The following is a 21,538-nucleotide window of genomic DNA, read 5'->3' as shown; positions in this document are numbered from 1 at the left end:
AGTCTCCTCCCCCTCCTGTCGCCGCCCCTATCAAGGTTCGTTGATTTACTCTGTATTATTTGTTTTTTTCTTGAGCTTGGCTTATTTCTTTGAAGGTTTATTATTCACAGATTTGAGATTTTGGGTGTTGAACTTTCAATTGCTATATTAAGATGGAAGTTAACTGCTAATGTAGCATTAATGGGCTAATTTTCTTTGATTAATTTTGTGTGTGTAGTGGTGGGATTTTGTGCATGTGTGATTTCTTTTCCAAATATAAAAATGCCAAAGAAGATTATATCATGAATTATGTTAATCGATTGGGCAGAATGCCATAACACTCTCTACACACAATTACCAAGGTCATCGTTTATCACCACTTAATTATATGGAAATCGAAATGCAGCCATTATCCCGTATTTTCCCTCTAGCATTTAGTCTTCCTATAAATACATATGTTCATATTATAAAAGCAAGAAAGGTTATTACTTGAGAAATAATTATTTTTGGGGGTGCATTTTTTTTATATGGTTTTACTGATGAAGTTGTTGAGCTTTTATGCGTGTTCTTGGTAGTGTGTTGTTTCTCCACTTTTTTATCTATATTCTTGTTTCTCCTCTTTTTGATCTGAAGTTTATCATTCTAATGATCATAGCAAAAAAATTTCTAACCTAGTTACTTCTTTTATCTGTTTGTTTCTAAATTCTCTTGACGAGTAGCTAATGAGAACTTGGGCAATTTAGGAATGAATTCACACAGTAGAATACCAGTCATTTAATATATGAGAAATTAAATTGAGTTGTAAAAGATTCTAGACTTATGCACTCTGACTCTTTGAATGTATTCCGGTTTTACAATTTTTGGGCATGTACAATTTAAATTTTCAATTTATTATGGTTTAATAATTTTCTTAAATCTTAAGGACTTTTGATATTAGTTTTTCGGTTATTAAAGAAAAGTATATTACTGTTTTGAATTTAATTTTTCAGGTCATCCTCATATAATCCACAGAGATATTAAATCATCATACATACTTTTAGACAATAACTTTAGAGCTAAGGTATGATGATTTTCTGGTGACCTTTGTTCTTTTCCTTTATGTAAGTGTACTCTTTTGTATGTTAATACTTTTGTTGGAACTTAACATGATAGAGATGTCGATTATGAGTTAAGAGTGAACCGGTGGATAACTCAAAGAAACATTGGACTCCTTGCTCGAGCCTTTGACGCCAATGATGGAAGATGAAAATAAGGATTCAGTCCTTTTGTAATGCTACAATACTCTGTTTGTAAGGCTACAATACTTTTTGAGTTTTCATGTACTTTCAGTTTTATGCAAATGTATTTGATGTAATATTTTAATTTTAATGTGGTAGGATGAATTTTAATATAATGTATGATGTGGCGTAATATTAAGATTTTTGGTTTTAGATCTGATTATTAATTATAGGTTAATTTATCATTTAATATTTGGGACAAATTTTTTTTTTAAATTATGTTGCGAGGTTTTTAATATTTTTGTCGCAAAGAATGGTTTTTCTTTTGCGACGGAAAAATCAAATTTCGTCGCAAACAAAATAAAATTCCCCTTTTCACAAAAAAATGAATTTGGCGACGAAATAACCAATCGTTGCAACAATGAGCGACGGAAAAAATAAATTCGTCGCACCTTTTGCGACGATACGTTTGGCGACTTTTTTTTGCAGCCTTTGCGACGATTTATTTTTCGTCGCACATGCTTGATTTTCGTCGCAAAGACAACCATTTCGTCGTAAGTTTTCGTCGCCAGTCTAGCAATTTGGCGTCTCTACTCATCGTCTTCGCCGTCGGATCTGGTGATCCAACCGCCGCCACATCTTGCCCCTTCCACCTCTGCCCCGCCGTCGTCTTCTTTTTAATTTTTTTTTTATGCTTTTGATGTTGAGTATCTTTCCCAGAAAATAGTTGTTTTGCTATTCTCCTATATTTATAGTTGTTTTTTGTTATTCTGCTATTTTTATAGTTGATTTCGTTATTCTGCTATTTGTTTTAGTTGTTTTCGTTATTCTGCTATTTTTAGTCGTTTTCGATAGATTTTGGTAGTTTTTCGAATAGTTGTTTTACAATTTATAGTTGTTTTTTTAAAAAAAATGGCAAATAAATAGTTGTTTTGTACAAAAATAGTTGTTTTCTACAAATAAATAGTTATTTTCTGGCAAACAAATGCCAAAATAACTGAAAATTAAAATTAAGAAAAAAAAAATTGAAATTATAGTCGATTTTGGAAATATTATAGTTGGTTTCAGAATCTTTATAGTAGATTCCGAACAAAAAAACTTAATTTAAAAAAATTAAAAAAAAAATTAAAATATTTTTTAAATAAAAAATTAAAAGAAAAATATTTTTTTAAAGTTATTATTGTTAGTTTTTAAATAAAATAATAGAAAACAAAAATTTAAATTTAATTAAAAAAACTATGGAAATATTATAGTTTGTAGATGGCAGTTTATGAAAGATTTTGGGAAGCGATTTTTTTGGGATATAATCAATCACACATGATTGTAGGGATCTTAATTTTTTTGGATTTTGTATGTATGTCTTCTATAAGGCTATTTTCTGGAATCATTAAAATAGTGGATTTCCTACTAATATTGAAAATTTGGCTGGATTCCCCCTTATTAAAAAAACACTAGAGGGGGTTATGAGTTATGACTAATAGTCCCTTGTTATAAATAATCAAGTGTAATGATAATTCCGGGAAAGAATGGTAGTGATGTTAATTTTACTTTCTTGCATAGAAAATTATGCTTTTATTCATTAATCAAAATCTACAAAATATTAAATGCCTCGAAAGCTAGGGATACCGAATACCTATTATACCCATAAAGACGATCTGCTTTTACATCCATAAAAAATAGAACCGCCAATTGAGTCGAACCTATTCGAAGCCCGATGGCTCGGCCTAATTTTATTTGACCCGAACTCGATTAAGTTTAAAGATTCACGAAAAGAGTTAGGAGAACATTTATAATTGTTACTATGTATTTTATTTTATGTTTCTTTATTTGCGACTAAAATGCATTTTTTTGTTCATATAATTAATTAAGAATTAAATATTCCAACATTAAACTTCATTTGTTTTAATAAATAGACTATGATTTTTTTTTTTTTATCTTAATTTAATTTTCAATAAACATTCTAGATTTTGCTCTCTTTTTTTAACATGTTCGACTGCAAATTTATAAAATATATAATTGTTTTTACTGACTGATATAAGTTCGATACAAACTCGAAACCCGAAAAAATACGTGAGCCGAATTTGAACCTATAGGAATGAGGCCCGATGGTATTTGTGCTTGAGCCTATAACAACAAGACCCGATGATATATGAGCTTGAGCCGACCCAGACTCGGCTCACATGACCCGATTGTCAGCCCTAATAAAAAATCAACTAAGGAGTCGAACGCCCTTTAAAATATTGTTTCGGTTGCACTTATCCTCAAAATCCAATTTTTGGTGAACATCGTGCAAAAAAAAAATTATTTTAAATTGACAATGTGCAACAAAAATAATATATTTATAACACGGCAACATACAACAAAACACTCAATGTCGACAAACAATCAGAATTTGACTATTGTGACAATCGTGCAACGAATATAACATTTTGAAGGGACACTCTTTTTATTTTTTTATTAGGGTTATAGGAGGTGAAGTGCAATATGTCCTTAAACTAATATTGATCTTCCGATCCGTAATCAAATGCACTATAAACTTGTTTTGCTCTCTTCACTTTGATAATGTCTCTTCGTGATCAGATTGTCAATCTCCTATGCATGAGCGCACTTGCAATTCTCCATGTCTAACATAGGTAGGGGTGGAAACCGAAACGGAACCTCCGAATTCCGCCGATTCCAATTTTGAATTTGGTACTACTTTTTTTCCTTCTAATTTCCAAAAATTTCAATTTTCGGTTTTTCCAGTTATTTTTTGAATGAAATTGGAATTTTAACTATCGAACATTCTGGTTTTCCAATATTATAGTTCCGAAATATATATAAATTTGTGATATATGTTATATGAAATTTATAAATTTCCAACTAGGCCCAAATAAACTAAGACTTTAGCAATCAAAGTTTTATAATCTTGCTCTTCACATTCTTTTTTAATGTTATGTTGGTTTTTTTTTTCATGTTTTGCACGAACTATATGTCTTTGTTTTTTTTTTCTTTTTGAGAATTCGCAAGAAATATGTTTCCTTATGTTGCCTTTGTTGATTGCTTATGTTGTTCTTACATGTGTTTATATTGCATTCATTTTGTTAACCTTTGTTTTAGATTTCTTGTATTTTAATAGAAAATTTCGAAGAGATTAAAAAAAAACCTATGAAAATTTCGAAGAGATTAAAAAAAAACCTATGAAAATTTCTATTACATCCAAATTTCGAACAAGAAATTTTGAATTAATACAATATCCACAATTTCCGAAATTCCACTGATTTCGAGTCATTCCGAAATTGGAATGGATTTTTGAATTTCGATTTCTTTGGAACGTAAATGGGACGCATTTTAAACTTTCGGAAATAATTGGATTTTTTTTTGAAAAAGTCATTTTTGATATGTTCCCTCTGATTTTAACCCCTAACCACACACCTAGAATCAGATTCTACGTAGAGTACTTGTCTCAATCACATTTGACAGATTAATTACTTAATTTTAATGTCTGAATTTATTTTGATTGCAATCTCGGATCAAATGTTGTATGTGATGAAAAACACCTTGAGTTTGGGAAAGAATACTTTGGTTTGATTCGCCTTCAGTTCGACGAAGAACATGTACAATTGGAAAGAAGAAAAATTATCCCACGAATCCTTGTTCTTTGCTGGAATTGTTATAGAGAGAATTCTCCCATACGGTTTCCTTCTTCTTCAATTGTGTGATTTAAGGGATAGGAAGAACCTCTATTTATAATTGTATGACAAGAGTCCTATATCTATATAGACTTTTTTTATGAAGAGTGCAATTTGATAAAATCTTCAAAATATGGACTGACATCATAAGATACCTATTTGAATTGATTTCAATTTTCATGACATGAACGACAAGTTATACTCTTCAATTTAATTTGAGCACACCTTTTTTTTTTTGTTTTGAGAAGAAAAAGCTTGCAATTTTATTCTACGTGCTTTTCGGCAGATATAATGTTACATATTGCAACAGGAAGATCCTCAAGAGCATAATTTTCCATCTTTGACAAAGCTGCTATTTCATGAGTCACTTGATTTGCCTCTCTGAAAATGTGTTGTATCTGAAAATGCTCGAACCACTCCCTCTTCCTCTTAATATCCTCAATAATATTCCCGTACCTAGCTTCGGAAATTGCAGATTCACAGACTGCGCAAATAACCTCCATCGAGTCACCTTCAATTACAATCCTTCTCCAATTATTTGTTCGTGCCATTTCGACCGCCATGAATGCCGCTTGAGCTTCTGCCGCTGTGGGATCCAGAGATTGTTTAATGCAGCGAGAGGTCCATCCCACACACTCACCTAAGTTCGTCCTTGCGATAAATCCTATACCACATACCCCATCTACCTTGTTTATGGCCGCATCAAAATTTATTTTCACCACATTCATTTCTGGTCGAACCCATCTTACAGCACCTCTGTTCGTTCGAATGTTTGAGTTCAGCACTTCAGCTGGCACTCCACAAATCATGCCAATATTTAATAGCAAACTCAGTGTTTCCTTAGCTGCCGTGTAAATGCCTTCGAACAATCTTTTATTTCTCGTATGCCAGATCGCCCAACACATAACTACACATTTTCCAAGAACCTCCTTGCCCGCTTTCTCCTTAATTTCCAATATCGAATCCAGCATAATATTAGTTGATGTATTATATATTGAGAAGGGTACATCACTTAAAGCCCAAATTTTACGTGATAATGAACAAAAGAATAGGCAATGCATGACTTGTTCGCCTATGCAATTGCAAAAGATACATCTTGATTCATCTACTATCTTTCATTTCCGCAGATTATCTCCGGTTGGTAAAAGATCTTTGCATGCTCGCCAAAGAAAGATTTTAACCTTACTAGGCAACTTTAAGGACCACAACCACTTCCAGTCCGCAATATTCACACTCGAGCCACCACCATGACGATTTTCTCCATCAACAGCCTCATGTAGAGCCAGGTGGTACGCACTCCCAACTGAAAATCTCCCATTCCGATTATAATGCCATATATACCGATCCTCATTTCTTCCGCTCCCTAATGGAATGGACATGATAGACTCAAAATCTTCCGCAAAAAATAAACTACGGATAAGGCCGTCGTTCCACATCCCGTTTTCCAATATCAGCTCACTAACTTTCATATCCATTGGATGGTCTCCTCTGGGAGAAAAAATCTAGAATGTAGTTTCTCGTGGCAGCCGTCGATCCCCCCAAATATTGGTTGAACGTCCATTCCCGATCCGCACACGAGTACCTGCTTCAAGAAGGCTTTTTGCACTCCATAAACTCCTTCAGGTGTATGATGGGTTTGATCCTAAAGTGGCTTAGAACAAATGTACATTTGGATAATATCGTGCTTTCAATATTCTTCTAAGCAAGCTCTCTAGGGTCACCAACAATCGCCATAATTTTTTTGCAAGTAGAGATGTATTAAATGCCTCTAAATCTCTGAATCCGAGACCACCTGCTCGCTTACTCTTGCACATTTCTTGCCACTTTATCCAGTGAACTCCTTTGCCGTTAGACCCTTCCCACCAAAACTTAGCCATACGGCTTTCAATATCTCTCGTGAAGTATTCTGGTAAACAAAAGCAGCTCATCGCAAAGGTTGGAATAGCTTGAACAACCGATTTAAGAAGAATTTCCTTACCGCCTCGAGAGAGCCATTTCTCTTTCCACCCCATAAGTCTATTGCATAGTTTTTCCTTAATGTGGTCAAACACCTCTCTTTTGGATTTTCCTACAATTGCTGGAAGTCCAAGGTATTTTTCATGCTTATCCACAACTGCCATGGGCAAGAGATATTTAATCCGATCAATCTTTTCCTGTTTTGTCCGTTTACTAAAAACGATACTAGACTTTTGAAAATTGACTTTCTGGCCCGATGCGCTCCCATAGATATTGAGTATATTTTTAATGCTTTCCGCGGACTTCTCATTTGCTTTACAAAAAATCATTGTATCGTCCGCAAATAGAAGATGAGATATTGTTGGAGCACCTCTGCAGATAGTGAGGCTATCTAAACGGCCCATATTTTCCTCTCTCTGAAACAAAGCACTCAAAGCTTCCGCACAAAATAAGAATAAATAAGGTGACAACGGGTCACCCTGCCGAAGACCTCTCTCTGGGCAAAGAGAACCGAAAGCGCCCCCATTCAAAACAAAAGAATAATTAACCGTACTCACACACTTCATGATTAAATTAACCACACGGAGATCCATTCCCAGTTTCAACAACATATTACGGAGAAAAACCCACTCAATGCGGTCATACGCCTTACTCATATCTAGCTTTACAGCCATACTTTGCCCCGGACTACGCTTCATGTAATGTGCTACTTCATATGAGATCAGTATATTGTCTGTAATGAGCCGAGAAGGTACAAATGCAGATTGAGAATCCGAGATAATATGATTCTTAAGAGGCTTCAATCTGTTTACTATTGCTTTAGCCGCAATCTTATAAATAACATTACTCAAACTTATAGGCCGAAACTGGGTCATGTTATCCGGATTCGCACACTTTGGAATGAGTACAATATTAGTGGAGTTACATGTCGCCGGGAACTCCATATGATTAAGAAACCTCAACACCCATTTTGTGACGTCTTCCCCGACTATATGCCAAAACTTCTGGTAGAACAGTACTGGGAAGCCGTCGGGTCCAGGTGCCTTTAAAGGGTGCATGTCGTCTATAGCCCGTTTGACGTCTGAGGCTGAATCTGCTCGTGAAAGCTCCATATTCATATAATTATTGATCCGCGGCTCAATGGATTCTAAAAACTTCATTCAAATCCTCATTCGTCGGGTTTGAGGATTTAAACATATCTCGAAAATACTCAGTCACAATACTTTCCAACTCATCGTCTTTATCGCACCAAATTCTTGTTGAATTTTTCAAACCCTCAATCGTATTATTCTTTTTTCTAGCCGAAGCTCGCGCATGGAAAATTTTGGTATTTTTGCCTCCCTCATTTATCCAGTGAGCTTTAGCTCGTTGTCGCCACATCATCTCCTCCTTATCCCGGAGATCATCTAATTTCTCACTCAAACTCTTGATTTGCTGACACGTTTCTTCGGATTTGATTTGCTTTGTCTTGAGACCCTTTTTTAACCGAAATTTTTTCTCTTGAAAGGATTTGATTTGTTTTGAGACCCCTCCAAAGGAATTTTTGCTCCAACTTTGCAATCTTTGTTTGCAAACTTCAAATACACTTCCTAGATCATTGAGCTCGCCAGTGGTAAAACTATTCCTCCAAGAATCGCCAACAAGTTTTTCACATTCTCCCGACTTTAGCCACATTGCTTTGAACTTAAAGCCTTTTTTCCTCCGGCTCCTACTCACTCCGCCCCGGCTATGGAATTCAATGCGAATCGGTGAATGGTCTGAATTGAGGGCCTCTAGATGTGTAACCTGATAGTTTGGAAAAAGACTTTTCCAATCTTGTGTAGCACATGCACGATCAAGGCGTTCTTTGGTTATATGTGGGTGCTTTCTATTATTCGACCATATAAACGGATAACCTGTGAAGCCCAAATGATCCAATCTAGCACCCATTAAACACCTACTAAATTCGTGGATATTATTGAAAGACACAAACTTAATGCCCATTTTTTCAGAAATAGAAAGCATTGCATTTAAATATCCGGCACATAACCACGGTTTGGACGAAAGTAAAGCAAGTTTTCTTATCAACTGACACGATCTGTACCTCAGCGCCTCATCCGGATCCCCGTAAGATCCCATAAATCGCCAGGTAATATTTGCTACGTCGTCGTACACGTGTACATCAATATGATATTTCGAGCAACTTTGTAATACCACTATCGTATCCTTTGTCCACAAAAGACCAAGGCTCCCGGACAACCCTTGAGCATCCATTGCCACGCCATACAAATTAAACTTCCTCTTTATGAACTCAAATTTTTTTGTTGACATTTTAGTTTCTGAGAGAAAAATGAGTAGGGGATTATTTTATCGGATGAGATCCCCGAGACGGATCGCAAACAAGTAATAAAAGTGGACTCGCAAGAGTCGGATGTCGATCCCACATGGAATACTAAAATTATCTAAGCCTAAGTATCAAATTCTAACAATTATGATTTTTATCCAGCCTACGCAAAGTTGTCAAATCTAATCAACTAAACAATTAAACTAATTATGAAAGCAAATAAACACGAGAAAATATCAATAAAAGCGGACGTAGGATTTTATCTTCCCCCTATGCAAGAATTGCTCACCCAAAACCCCTCAATTATGAAATATATGATTCCTGGTTATTAACCCGAGATACTAATTTACTAATAAGCCGTTGTCGCGTGTATTATGAGTCTATTATTCATAAACGGTTCACTATATGTCTATGCAAACCAATTATGAATAAAGCATTAACTAACAAGTCTCGTAAATGGCTACCTAAGGTGATATATGTATATCTACGACACCACAACCAATTGATACACTCATCCGATGAAAACTACTCAAAGGTTCTTTTACTTACCGTCTAATAATCAAAATAGCTCTGTCGAGTCAATCCCAATAATCACAGATAAAACACATAAATTGATCAGGTTCATGCACTAACAATCATAACAAGTAGAAGAAATAATCATAAAATCATAATTGCATAATCTCAAGAAAACGGGTTCACCATCCCCACATAGGGTTCCAACAAAATCCTAGATTAAAAACTTAGCTACTCATGTTCTCTACGAAAAACATCATAAAAATATATAAAGTAATAGATTAAGAAAAGATAGATGAAAGAAGAATTATGATGAAGATTCGTCAGGTCTTCGTCTTCGTTTCTCCGTTCTCTCGATCCTCTTGCTCTAAGATTGTGTTCTTAAGTTCTTTAATTCGTGCTTGGTTTGCCGTGAAATAGATGTCCCAACTTGGTAGAAGATTTTAGGTTTCCTTGTGTGATTAAAACTCCAAAATTGTCTCCAGCGTGTTTTCACACGGCCGCTCGAGAATCAGTTTAATTCTCACACGGCCGCGCGAGAATCAGTACAATTCTCACACGGCGGCGCGAGAATCGCCCCAACTTTCTGCCCAAATTTTGCTGTTGGCGCGGCCGCGCCAAAGATAGGCTAAATCTGGCACGGCCGCGCCAGGCCAATTTTCAGCATCCTATTGTTTTCTTCCGTTTTTGCCCGTTTTTGACCTTGTTTGACTCGTTTCATCCTTGGAACTCCCAAATCGTCAAGTTGTTCCTAAAATTCAATAAACCACTCATTAAGAACCATTAAATCAATAAAAGTATACAAAAATCCTCGTAAGAAAGTATATATTGAGTGTAAAATATACACTCAACACACCCCCAAACTTGAACTTTTGCTTGTCCTCAAGCAAAAACTAGCAACTTTCAAAGCAACACTTTCAAGAAATGCCCCTCATCACATAGATTAATGGTCAATCTTTACGTTTTCAGAACTTGCAATTATCATGACAATTCTCAAAAATTTACAAGCTCGTAATTCAAAGATACGTGTTCACTCACCCTTGCCAAAAACCATAAACCATGCTATCGCTTCAAGTATCCTATATTTGTAAATTAAAAATGGAGAAAATTTATACTTACATAAAAATATTCAACTCCAAAAACTCACCAAATTTCTTTACTCGGCTAGTATCAAATAATTGAGCTATTGGGATCATTGAGACTTTTTGGCTTTCAAATGTGGGGCTTTTGGTACAAGGTAAAAAATATGGGTAAAAGTGGCTACTCTTCTCCTTTCATCTCACAATTAGTCACTAAGAGTTGCACTTAACGGAATTTTTAACTCTCGTTCTTGACAAGAGGTGTTTTTGCTAAGATTTAGCTTTTGGACTTATTTCTTCACCTCAAAGGACTTATTTCTTAACTCGATTTGTTAAGAGTTCAAAAGTCTCCACTTTTGCTCTTAACACGATGGTTCGAGTTTTTACTTTAAAATCTTTCTCAAGTCCTTTTCTTCTCCTTCTATCTTTCTTCTTCTTTTTTTCTTTTAATTTTTTTTTTCTTTTTTTTTTCTTGTTTTTTATGAAGAAGAAAAACGTAACAATTTTTTTTTTCAACCAAGCTCCAAGGGATAATTTATCAAGAAATCACCATCTAATCTACCCACTTTATTTCGGCTAAAAGAAAGAACACCGTTTCTCCAAGGCTCAATCAAGGTTCGAATGATAAAAATTTAAAGGTAGGCTTGAAAGGCTCAAACGGTTCAAAGATGGCCCAAATCACTTCCCAAATTGCTCAAGAACTTAATATTTCACTTTGTAAATTCCTAAGGCAAGTTCTAAAACCGAATAGCATATGATATTGCATAAATTAATTCCACGTTTTAAAACACAAAACTCTCAACCAAAGCAAGGCATAATTCATGATTCCTAACAATGACTCCTTCGTACGACACTTTGAATCGAAAGCTCACCAAAATTCGATCACAATCAAGATAAAGCAAGCAATTTCATCATTAAACATCAACCATCTTTGATCATCATGATTCATCGAAGCATTTATCTCAATTTTTTTTATATCGAAAGCGACAACTAAACCAAAACAAGTAAATAAAAAAAAATCCTAAGCCATGCAAACTAAAAAATTAAAGCACCTAAAAGCAAGTAATTATCCACCCCCAAACTTAAAATTTACATTGCCCTCAATGTAATGAGGACAAACTTCAAGGATAGAAAACACCTGACTAGTCGACATGGCCATCTCCGTGTTGCTCTCTACCCTCGCCTTTATTATGCTTCTGCTACGTTTCGCACGGACGTGGGAGATTACAGTGTGTTTTTCGCACGGCCGTGCGCAAGGTGAAAATTGGGCAGTAGTTGCCTAGATTTTTCACACGACCGCATGAGATTTAGTTCATTTTTGCGCGTGGCCGTGCGCATAGCAAAAATCATCCAGAAGCTTTTTCTTCTTTTCACACGGCCGTGTGAAATTCAAGCTAATTTTTTATGCTGCCGTGTGAATTACAAAATTGCATTTTTACCCCTGAAAAATAAAAACATTGCTTAGTTCATTAGTTTGCATGCTTCAATAAAAAGAAAATAAAAAAAACACAAACTAACAAAAACGAACAGATGCTTTCCCATGGTCCAAGATCAAAACATCAAAATTTTCATGATTCGTAAAATTCATAAGATCAATGGCAAAACAATCATTATTATCACATGGATTTATTAGCACTAAAAACGTTAAATTTGATCGTTTGATCATGCACCGTCATTGTAAGATCACCACTAGCACAATCAATTAGAGTTTTCAACGTGGCTAAAAAAGGTCTCCCTAAAATAGGGGTTTACTATTCATAGTGCGATTTTTTCCAGCTACAGTGCGAAATAATTCATTTGTCAAAAAATACTTTAACCTTTTACAAAATCCTCTCAACCTCCAAATATTTCGACTTTTGTAGATCGTGATTTGTTTTCGGAGAAATCAGTTAAAACCCAACAATTATCAAGATGGCCAACATCGATCCCGTAAATGAGGTAAAAAATTACGTTTTACTGTGATTTTTTTCGATTTTCAGTCGTTTCGTGTAGAATATCACGAAATTATTCAAGTCGTTTCGTGGTGTTTGCACAAAATTAACACCTAATTCGTGTTTTCCAGTCATTTCGTGTACAATACTACGAAATTATACCTCTTATTTCGTGTAAAGTCACACGAAACAGAAGTAAACTGTTTTGTTATTCATTTCGTGCAGTACTACACGAAATGTATACATTAATTTCGTGTATTTTTACATGAAATACCTAGTATTATTTTTTTTTTTGTATTTACGCAGCCATATGAAGACAATTTGTATTTTGATCCCTCGGTTTTGGATCAAAATGAATATGAAGATTTCTCTCACTTCTTCCAAGTTCATATTGTGTTCGGTAGTAGGGAAGAATTAATCAACTGGGCCAAAGCAACTGCAGTTAGTCATTGTCACCGTTTGATTTGTCAGTCTAGAAGGGAGAATGCACATTACTTGACGTGTGACAAATACGGACATGGCCGACAAACGAATATCGATGTGGAAGATCCTAGAAACACTGGAACAAAACAATGTGGTTGTCCGTTCAAATTCATTGGCAAAAAGTCAAGGTTTGATGAATTATGGCGGTTGACTGTCAGCGATGGCAGGCATACTCATCGTCCGGCTTTGTTTCCTCACGGACAAGGTACGACTAGTCGTATAACTCCACAACAGAAAGCAAGAATTAAAGAATTGCGAAATTCTCACGTGAAGCCAATGCTAATCATGGATAGATTAAGGAAATATGATCCGACGATACAAACCTCTATGAAAAATGTTTACAATGAGTTGGCGAAGATTAAATCTGAGGAAATGGAGCGCATGACTGTTATTCAGTTTATGATGCATAACTTTCAACAAGGACAGTATCGATATTGGCATCGTGTCGAAAGTGAAACGAGCAACACGATTACAGATATTATGTTTGCATGTCCCGAATCTATTAAGTTACTACAGTTGTTCCCGTATGTTATATTGATGGACTGCACATACAAAACCAATTAGTAAGTAAAAATTACGATTGTTTAAATTATGATTATTGTGTTTTAATGTATTTTATTGTTTAAATATGTAAAAACAACATTGTTGTAGGTATGCTATGCCTCTTTTGGAAATAATTGGGATAACTCCACTTGGGAGGAATTTTACACTTGTTGTTGCATTTATGTCGCATAAAGATGCAAACACCTACGAGTGGGCTTGGAATTGTTTGAAAGAGTTGCTAGGTGGAGTCGAACCTGATGCGATCTTGACAGACATGGAGTTGGGTCTTTTAAAAGCACTGCCAAATGTCTTCCCATTTTCGTACCATATGTTGTGTATATTCCATATAAACAGAAATGTTGAGGCAAATGCGACGAAATTTATGGGAGGCAACAAAGACCAAGGGTCTAATATTCCGACGTGTGCTGTGGGCTAAGCTGGTGAAATCAGAAACCGAAGAAGAGTATCATTACAATTACAATGAAATTTTTGGACGGTATGCAGGGTATCCTAGACTGATACAGTATTTGAATGATACATGGTTGATATACAAGGAGAAGTTTGTTCGAGCCTATACTCGCAATGTGTATCATTTTGGCAACACGAGCACCAACAGGTATTACATGTTTTAGTTATTTAAATGATAAAATATATTATATAAAAATAATTTATTTTGTAATTTGATTGTCGTGGTATGCTTTGATTGTTGTTGTAATTGGATAGGGTGGAGAGTGCTCATTCTGCAGCGAAGGGTTGGTTAAATGCTTCGACCGGAGGTCTGGATAACGTGCAAGGCAAACTTCGGGACCAAGTTTATATCCAAATTAGTCAACTGAAGTGCGATTTTTCATTATCATCCAAGATAAGGAAGCATACTGCAGCATGGCCGTGTTTTCAGGGTTTGATTTGTTATGTTACGTATCTAGCATTAGAGAAATTGGATCAAGAGATGGAGTCCCCGGCGATGCAAGATCCGAGTATTTGCACACACTATCTTTGTAATACTCATGGGCTCCCATGCGCGTGCAAAATTGTGCAGAAAATGGAAGATAATGACACGTTGGTCATTTCAGACTTGCATCCATTCTGGAGTACCATGGCATTGAGCCTTCAGAGCTACCTGAGTATCAAGTAAACCGCGAGGACATTGTGGATAGACAGATTGATGACCTGAATTGCAATTTGAAGAAGATGAATTAAACGAGTTAGATAAATGTCGTGGCCTCATTGCGTGGCATCGTTTATCCATCTACGTCGCATCTGTCCGAGCCATCATTTGTTAAGACCAAAGGACGACCAAAGAATAACTCGACAAAGAGAGACTCTTCCGGATGGCAGCATCATATTGATGAGGAGACAATTAAGTCTTCTTGTGGTTCCAAGGGTTGCCAAACCTCATCTGGTGCAAAGATTCCTAAAGCAAAGGTTGAGAGAAGCACTGATGGAATGCCTCAATCGAAGATGAAAGGTCGTGGTTCTCGTATTCCCACACAAGAATCTGCTGCCCCTTCAATACCTGCACATCAAGGAATCGACATTTATTCTTTCGTGCCCAAATTTATGGTCCGTCTTATTCAAGATTATGTTAACGTGATGGCGGATGGAAACTGTGGGTACCGGTGTGTTGTTCAAGCCGTGTACGTGGATCAAGAAAGATGGCCGCAAGTGAGAGGGGAGTTGCTTATTGGGTTATACGAGCATGCTAATGTGTACACGTCGATGTTTGACAGTACCGGATACGTTGAGGTCATACACAAGTGTGACTGGACCTCAGGGCCTTGTCCACAAGCTTATTGGATGGACATGAATGAAATGGGATTGGCCATTGCTACCAGATACAGTGCATTAGTGGTACTTTTGACTCAAGTAGGGAGTATGACTTACCTTCCTATGTTTGGCAGTGGTCACTTATCATGTATGATTGTTGTGACATTGCACAACAATCATTTCATGTTTGTTAATTTGGTCGCGAATAGTCCTCTACCACCAATCCATCCGGCATGGGTAGACCATAGAGCTAAAAACTTGAGGCACTTACTCAAAATGTACAAACCCCGACTACTCTTGTAGGAACAATTAAAGTCTGGTCAGTAGTTCAATTTGTAGTTGTAGTTGTATTTGAATTCTAGTTCAATTTGTATTTGTATTTGAATTTTAGATCAATTTGTAGTTGTATCTGAAATCTAGTTGAATTTGTATTTGTATTTGAAATTTAGATCAATTTGTAGTTGTATTTGAATTCTAGTTCAATTTGTATTTGTATTTGAATTTTTAGGTCAATTTGAGTGTCTGAAATAAATTGGTTAATTAAAAAACAAATTAATTAGTGATTTCGTACTGAATTCACGAAACATTACATTATATTTCGTGGAAAAATCTACGAAATATGATGTACAATTTCGTGGAAAACTCCAGGAAATATGATGTACAATTTCGTGTATTATTACACGAATTTTTTCAATCTAACAGTTTCGTCCTTCGTGTTCTATAACAATAAACACTTATAGTTCGTGTAACAATACACGAAATTATTGAGTGGATTTCGTGTAATAATATACGAAATAGTGTGCGAATTTGTTTTTTTTTTTTGGAAAGTTACAAATGAAATAAATCGCACTGCAAGGCGGTAAAAATTGCACTATGAATAGCATTTCAGCTAAAATAACAGGTATCTCCATATATTCATCCATATCAAGTATAACGAAATCAACAGGGAAGATAAATTTGTTCACTTTTACTAGCACATTCTCTAAAGTACCTTTTGGGTAAACTAAAGACCTATCGGCTAATTGAAGAGTTATAGCCGTCGGTTCAATCTCACCTAACCCAAGATTTTTATAAGTGGAATAAGACATAAGATTAATGCTAGCGCCTAAATCAATGAGCGATCAAAATTTTTTACCTCCTATAGTACAAGGAATAGTGAACTTACCTGGATCGCCGAGTTTTTGTGGAAGGGGCCGTGTAAGAATTGCACTGCATTGCTCCATGAGTTGGATCATCTCGTTCCCTTGCAATTTCTTCCTCCTTGTCACGAGATCCTAGAGGAATTTTACCCACTTTGGCAACTTTTGAAGGGCTTCGATAAAAGGGATATTTATGTGAATTTCCTTCAACTTGTCCAAAAATCATTGGTATTCGGCATCGAGCTTCTTCTTTAGAAACGTTTGAGGGTATGGAATTGGAGGGGCTTGTGATTTCACTGTTGATGATAGTGGTTCTTCGTGAGTTGCTTCTTTTTCCCCACTCACTCTCGGCTTCTCGATTACTGTGTTTCTCTTCTCTTTTCGTGGGGCTTCTTCCAATTGTCTCCCATTCCTTAAACTTACAGCGTTGCACCGCTCGATGTTGCTCTTCCGATGATCTTCCGTATTCGACGCCCGATGGCCTCGCGTTTAGCTGGGTTGCACGTTGACCCATCTGTGTTTCCAAATTTCGAATGGAAGCTTGAGTTGATGTCATGAATTGTGCTAAGATATTTGTGAGATCTCCACCTTAAGGTGGGGCTTGAGGAGGATTTGGAAACCGGGAGCTAGCCGTGAATAACTAGGAGGTTGACCTTGAGGTGGTGCTTGCCTTTGTCCCCCCCCCTCCAAAGTTGGGGTGATCTTTCCATTTTTAGTACTTGTTTGCGATATAAGCACTTGCGTGTCGTTGTAGTATAGTGGTAAGTATTCCCGTCGTCACGCGGGTGACCCGGGTTTGATCCCCGGCAACGACGCCAAAAACTTGTTGGGGTTAAATACCTAACACGCAAGTGCACGTATCACAAACAAGTAGTAAAAGTGGACTCGCAAGAATCGAATGTCGATCCCACAGGGAATACTCAAATTATCTAATCCTAAGTACCAAATTCTAATAATTATGATTTTTATCCAGCCTACGCAAAGTTGTCAAATCTAATCAACTAAATAATTAAACTAATTATGAAAGCAAATAAACACGAGAAAATATCAATAAAAATGGACATAGGATTTTATCTTCCCCCTATGCAAGAATTGCTCACCCAAAACCCCTCAATTATGAAATATATGATTCCTGATTATTAACCCGAGACACTAATTTACTCATAACCCGTTGTCGCGTGTATTAGAGTCTATTATTCATAAACGGTTCACTATATGTCTATGGAAACCAATTATGAATAAAGCATTAACTAACAAGTCTTGTAAATGGCTACCTAAGGTGATATCTGTGTGTCTACGACACCACATGCAATTGACACACTCATTCGGTGAAACCTACTCGAAGGTTTTTTTACTTACCGTCTAATTATCAAAATAGCTCGTCGAGTCAATCCCAATAATCACAGATAAAGCACATAAATTGATAAGGTTCATGCATTAACAATCATAACAAGTAGCTAGAAGAAATAATCATAAAATCATAATTGCATAATCTCAAGAAAACGGTTCACCATCCCCACATAGGGTTCCAACAAAATCCTAGATTAAAGACTTAGCTACTCATGTTCTCTACAAAAACATCATAAAAATATAAAAAGTAATAGATTAAGAAAAGATAGATGAAAGAAGAATTATGATGAAGATTCGTCAGGTCTTCGTCTTCGTTTCTCCGTTCTCTCGCTCCTCTTGCTCTAAGATTGTGTTCTTAAGTTCTTTAATTCGTGCTTGGTTTGCCCTTAAATAGATGTCCCAACTTGGTAGAAGATTTTAGGTTTTCTTGTGTGAAAATAACTCCAAAATTGTTTCCAGCGTGTTTTCACACGGCCGCGCGAGAATCAGTACAATTCTCACATGGCCGCGGGATAATCGCCGAAACTTTCTGCCCAAATTCTGCAGTTGGCGCGGCCGCGCCAAAAATAGGCTAAATCTGGCACGGCCGCGCCGGGCCAATTTTCAGCATCCTATTGTTTTCTTCCGTTTTCGCCCGTTTTTGACCTTTTTTGGCTCGTTTCATCCTTGGAACTCCCAAATCGTCAAGTTTTACCTAAAATACAATAAATCACTCATTAAGCACCATTAAATCAATAAATGTATACAAAAATTCTCGGAAGAAAGTATACATTGAGTGTAAAATATACACTCAACAAGGACCAATACCGTGTACCAATTGTACTTCATATATAGTTCTATAATTTCAAACCATTGTCTTACTAAATATCGCTGTATAATAGTATTCGATATACTGTTACTTTTGTCGATTGGTAGATTGTACTCTAGTACTCACCATTTTATTTTGAACTAAAGATGAAATAAATGAAAAAATTATATCATTTTATTATCCAATTTCCCCTGAGTTTCATAATATATAACATATATATCATTCATTATCATAAGAGTTTGAAATATATATACATGTGTGTATACATTAATTTGATAATAAAATTAATTAATATTTATATAAGTTTAGAAAATATGTTTAGAAGTCTTCTCAATATAAAACAAAATATTGGAAATATAGTTAAAACAAATTAAGAATATATATATAATAGAATAAAATTAGAGAAGACAAGAAGATGAACAACAAATTACACTATATCATCATTAGGGTCAGGGCGGTGCATGGGTTGGTTTTATCGGCCAACCGACCCACTTTCGACCTGTTTTTTCGGCCGATAATTTTATTGTCGGTCGGTCATTTTCATTTTACTCAAAATTTGGTTGGTTGGGTAGTACGACCAACCGACTTTTTTAATAATAAAAAAATATTATAAATATTTAATTCTAATTTTTATTTTCTTAACGTTGAAATAAAATATAAAAGAAGTCAAAACTCAAAAATTCGAAACCACAAATTGATAATCGTCCATGTATTCTATTTTATAATTCTTATTTCATATCATTATATATTTACTTATTATCAAATTTATAAACCTTCACGTGATATTTCTATTTTATAATTCTTATTTCATATTCTTCATTATATATTTACTTAGTGTAGAAGTTTAATAAAAAAAATACTCTTAATTTTAAAGTTAATTTTTTTGCAATATAAAGTTTTAATTTCCAAAATTTTAAATATGTTTTTGAATTAAAAAAAAACATCTTACTATTATAAAAAAAAAAAAAAAGAATAAATAGATCGCCAATAATACCCCAACCGACCTATTGTTTATCCGACAAAGTCAGTTGTCAACCATTATCCGATCCATAATAGTAGAACAGGTAATGGTTTTTAATATTCAGCAAAATCGAATGGTCCGATCGAGTAGATAATTGGCCAATAATTACCCAACTCGGCCCATGCGCAACCCTAATTAGGGGTATGGTAAGTATGATCATATTGCATATTATTGCAAATTTAATACCGCTACCATAACGCTACGGTGCTGATACCGTACCAAATGTTGAGATAACTCTTATTTCGCTAGGGTCTTTCTAGGGTGAGACCACCTGTGTTCTAAACTTATATGAGATATGTATTAATTACCATTAATTTTCTAAGATTATATCTGGACCCTAGGAAAATAACATGGCCTGTGTTCTAAAAAATAAAGTACTTTACCAAATTATCCATCGATTGCTTTTTTTATTAAATTAATATAAAATTGATTAACATTGAATTGTCTAATTTACCCCCTACTATATTTTAATTGAATAATTAATTTAAATTCATTGTGACCGAGTTTTATTTGATAAATAATCGAAAAAAATATATTAATTAGAGATAGAACTTGAGACATCTTAATACATTTATCACTCCTAACCATCCAAGCACATTAACTTATTATGATACATTTAACCATAATTGTATATATACTGTTAATTAAAATATTAATTGCAATATTCATTATTATTAAATGATATGAAATAAATTATAAATAAATTTAATATAATAAAGTTTGAAAAATATAAAGAATTGCAGTTCAATACGCCAAACATCTATCGATCATTAATTATATAATTTTAGAATTAGTAATAAACTCCACCATTTAAAAATGTAAAGAATGCTCAATTAAATATAAAAAAAATGCATAACTTAATTCAAACTCACTTATGTTATTAAATCGATAGTGTGACAAATCCAAATAAAAAATAAAATAATATGTTTATTTAGAAGAAGAAAAAATTATAACTCATTCCAATCAGTAGTTTTCTCACTTTAAAATAAAATTATATACTACAAATACTATATTGTGAATTTTCTTTTAATATTTAATTTAATCAAATAGTAAGATTTGAATCGATTAAGTTCAAATCCTTTCAATTAGTAAACATTATTCAAATATTTGAATCGGTTTCTTAACTATTGACATAACGTGTTACATAATTGATTTAATTATTTAAGTAATGTCTAATATCTTTTTAATTCAATTTTGTCATAAAAAATAATACATTTAATTCATAACACATGTAAGAACCTAATCGTAAATCCTAATATTTTATCAAAGCGTAATATTTGAACTAATTAAGCTCAAGTCCTTTCAATTTGTAAACATTATTCAAATATTTGAATCGATTAATTAGCGCGCTCAACTATTGACAAGAACGTCTTAATCAAATTAACTACTATTAATTAAAGTGTAATACATTTTTAATTCAATTTTATCATAAAAAAATAATTCCCAAATTACGTAAGAATAAAATCATAAAATTAATTAAAGCGTATGATTTCAATCAATTAAGCGCAAATCCTTTTAATTTGTAAATATTATTCAAAAATTTGAATCGATTAAGTTCAACCACTGACAAAAACGTATTAATCGAGTTAACTATTTATAATTAAAGTCTACTATCCTTTTAATTCAATTTTAACAAAAAAAAAAAAAAATAATTTAATTCGTAAAATCGTAAGAATCAAATCGTACATCGTAAGATTTAATCTAACCATGAACCGTTAAATCTTACGTTTTTTACGAATTAAATTTTATTATTTTTTA

At 34.5% G+C, this 21,538-nt stretch overlaps 3 protein-coding genes across 3 annotated transcripts; 1 reads left to right on the top strand and 2 right to left on the bottom strand.

Annotated features, from left to right (window-relative positions):
* Positions 1–5,130: 5,130 nt before the first annotated feature.
* Positions 5,131–6,342, bottom strand: LOC148765940 (uncharacterized). The gene is made up of 2 exons (XM_088812436.1): positions 6,049–6,342; positions 5,131–5,811 (listed from the first exon to the last, which is right to left on the bottom strand). The coding sequence occupies exons 1-2, from the start codon at positions 6,340–6,342 to the stop codon at positions 5,131–5,133; spliced, it is 975 nt and encodes a 324-aa protein (XP_088668562.1).
* A 1,618-nt stretch (positions 6,343–7,960) lies between these two features.
* Positions 7,961–9,076, bottom strand: LOC148765939 (uncharacterized). Its single transcript, XM_088812434.1, has one exon. The coding sequence runs from the start codon at positions 9,074–9,076 to the stop codon at positions 7,961–7,963; it is 1,116 nt and encodes a 371-aa protein (XP_088668560.1).
* A 3,573-nt stretch (positions 9,077–12,649) lies between these two features.
* LOC105976359 (PKS-NRPS hybrid synthetase cheA-like) lies at positions 12,650–15,765 on the top strand. The gene is made up of 6 exons (XM_088812433.1): positions 12,650–12,676; positions 12,976–13,676; positions 13,804–14,084; positions 14,200–14,311; positions 14,419–14,794; positions 14,905–15,765. Exons 1-6 carry the CDS (start codon positions 12,650–12,652, stop codon positions 15,763–15,765), a joined length of 2,358 nt encoding a protein of 785 aa, XP_088668559.1.
* The last annotated feature ends 5,773 nt before the right edge of the window (positions 15,766–21,538 follow it).

Source organism: Erythranthe guttata, chromosome 13 (genome assembly GCF_056151865.1).
Source record: "Erythranthe guttata isolate IM_541 chromosome 13, IM_541, whole genome shotgun sequence".
Classification (NCBI taxonomy): Eukaryota; Viridiplantae; Streptophyta; class Magnoliopsida; order Lamiales; family Phrymaceae; genus Erythranthe; species Erythranthe guttata.
This window is presented reverse-complemented; position numbering and strand designations above follow the sequence as displayed.

Bases quoted from the DNA above. Each gene is read 5' to 3' on its own strand.
- LOC148765940 (XM_088812436.1), bottom strand. From the start codon at position 6,342: ATGGATATGAAAGTTAGTGAGCTGATATTGGAAAACGGGATGTGGAAC. The intron at 5,812-6,048 runs GTTAAAATCTTT...TTGGAAATTAAG, and splicing joins CCTTAAAGTTGCCTAGTAAG to GAGAAAGCGGGCAAGGAGGT.
- LOC148765939 (XM_088812434.1), bottom strand. From the start codon at position 9,076: ATGGATGCTCAAGGGTTGTCCGGGAGCCTTGGTCTTTTGTGGACAAAG.
- LOC105976359 (XM_088812433.1), top strand. From the start codon at position 12,650: ATGGCCAACATCGATCCCGTAAATGAG. The intron at 12,677-12,975 runs GTAAAAAATTAC...GTATTTACGCAG, and splicing joins ACATCGATCCCGTAAATGAG to CCATATGAAGACAATTTGTA. The intron at 13,677-13,803 runs GTATGTTATATT...ACATTGTTGTAG, and splicing joins AAGTTACTACAGTTGTTCCC to GTATGCTATGCCTCTTTTGG.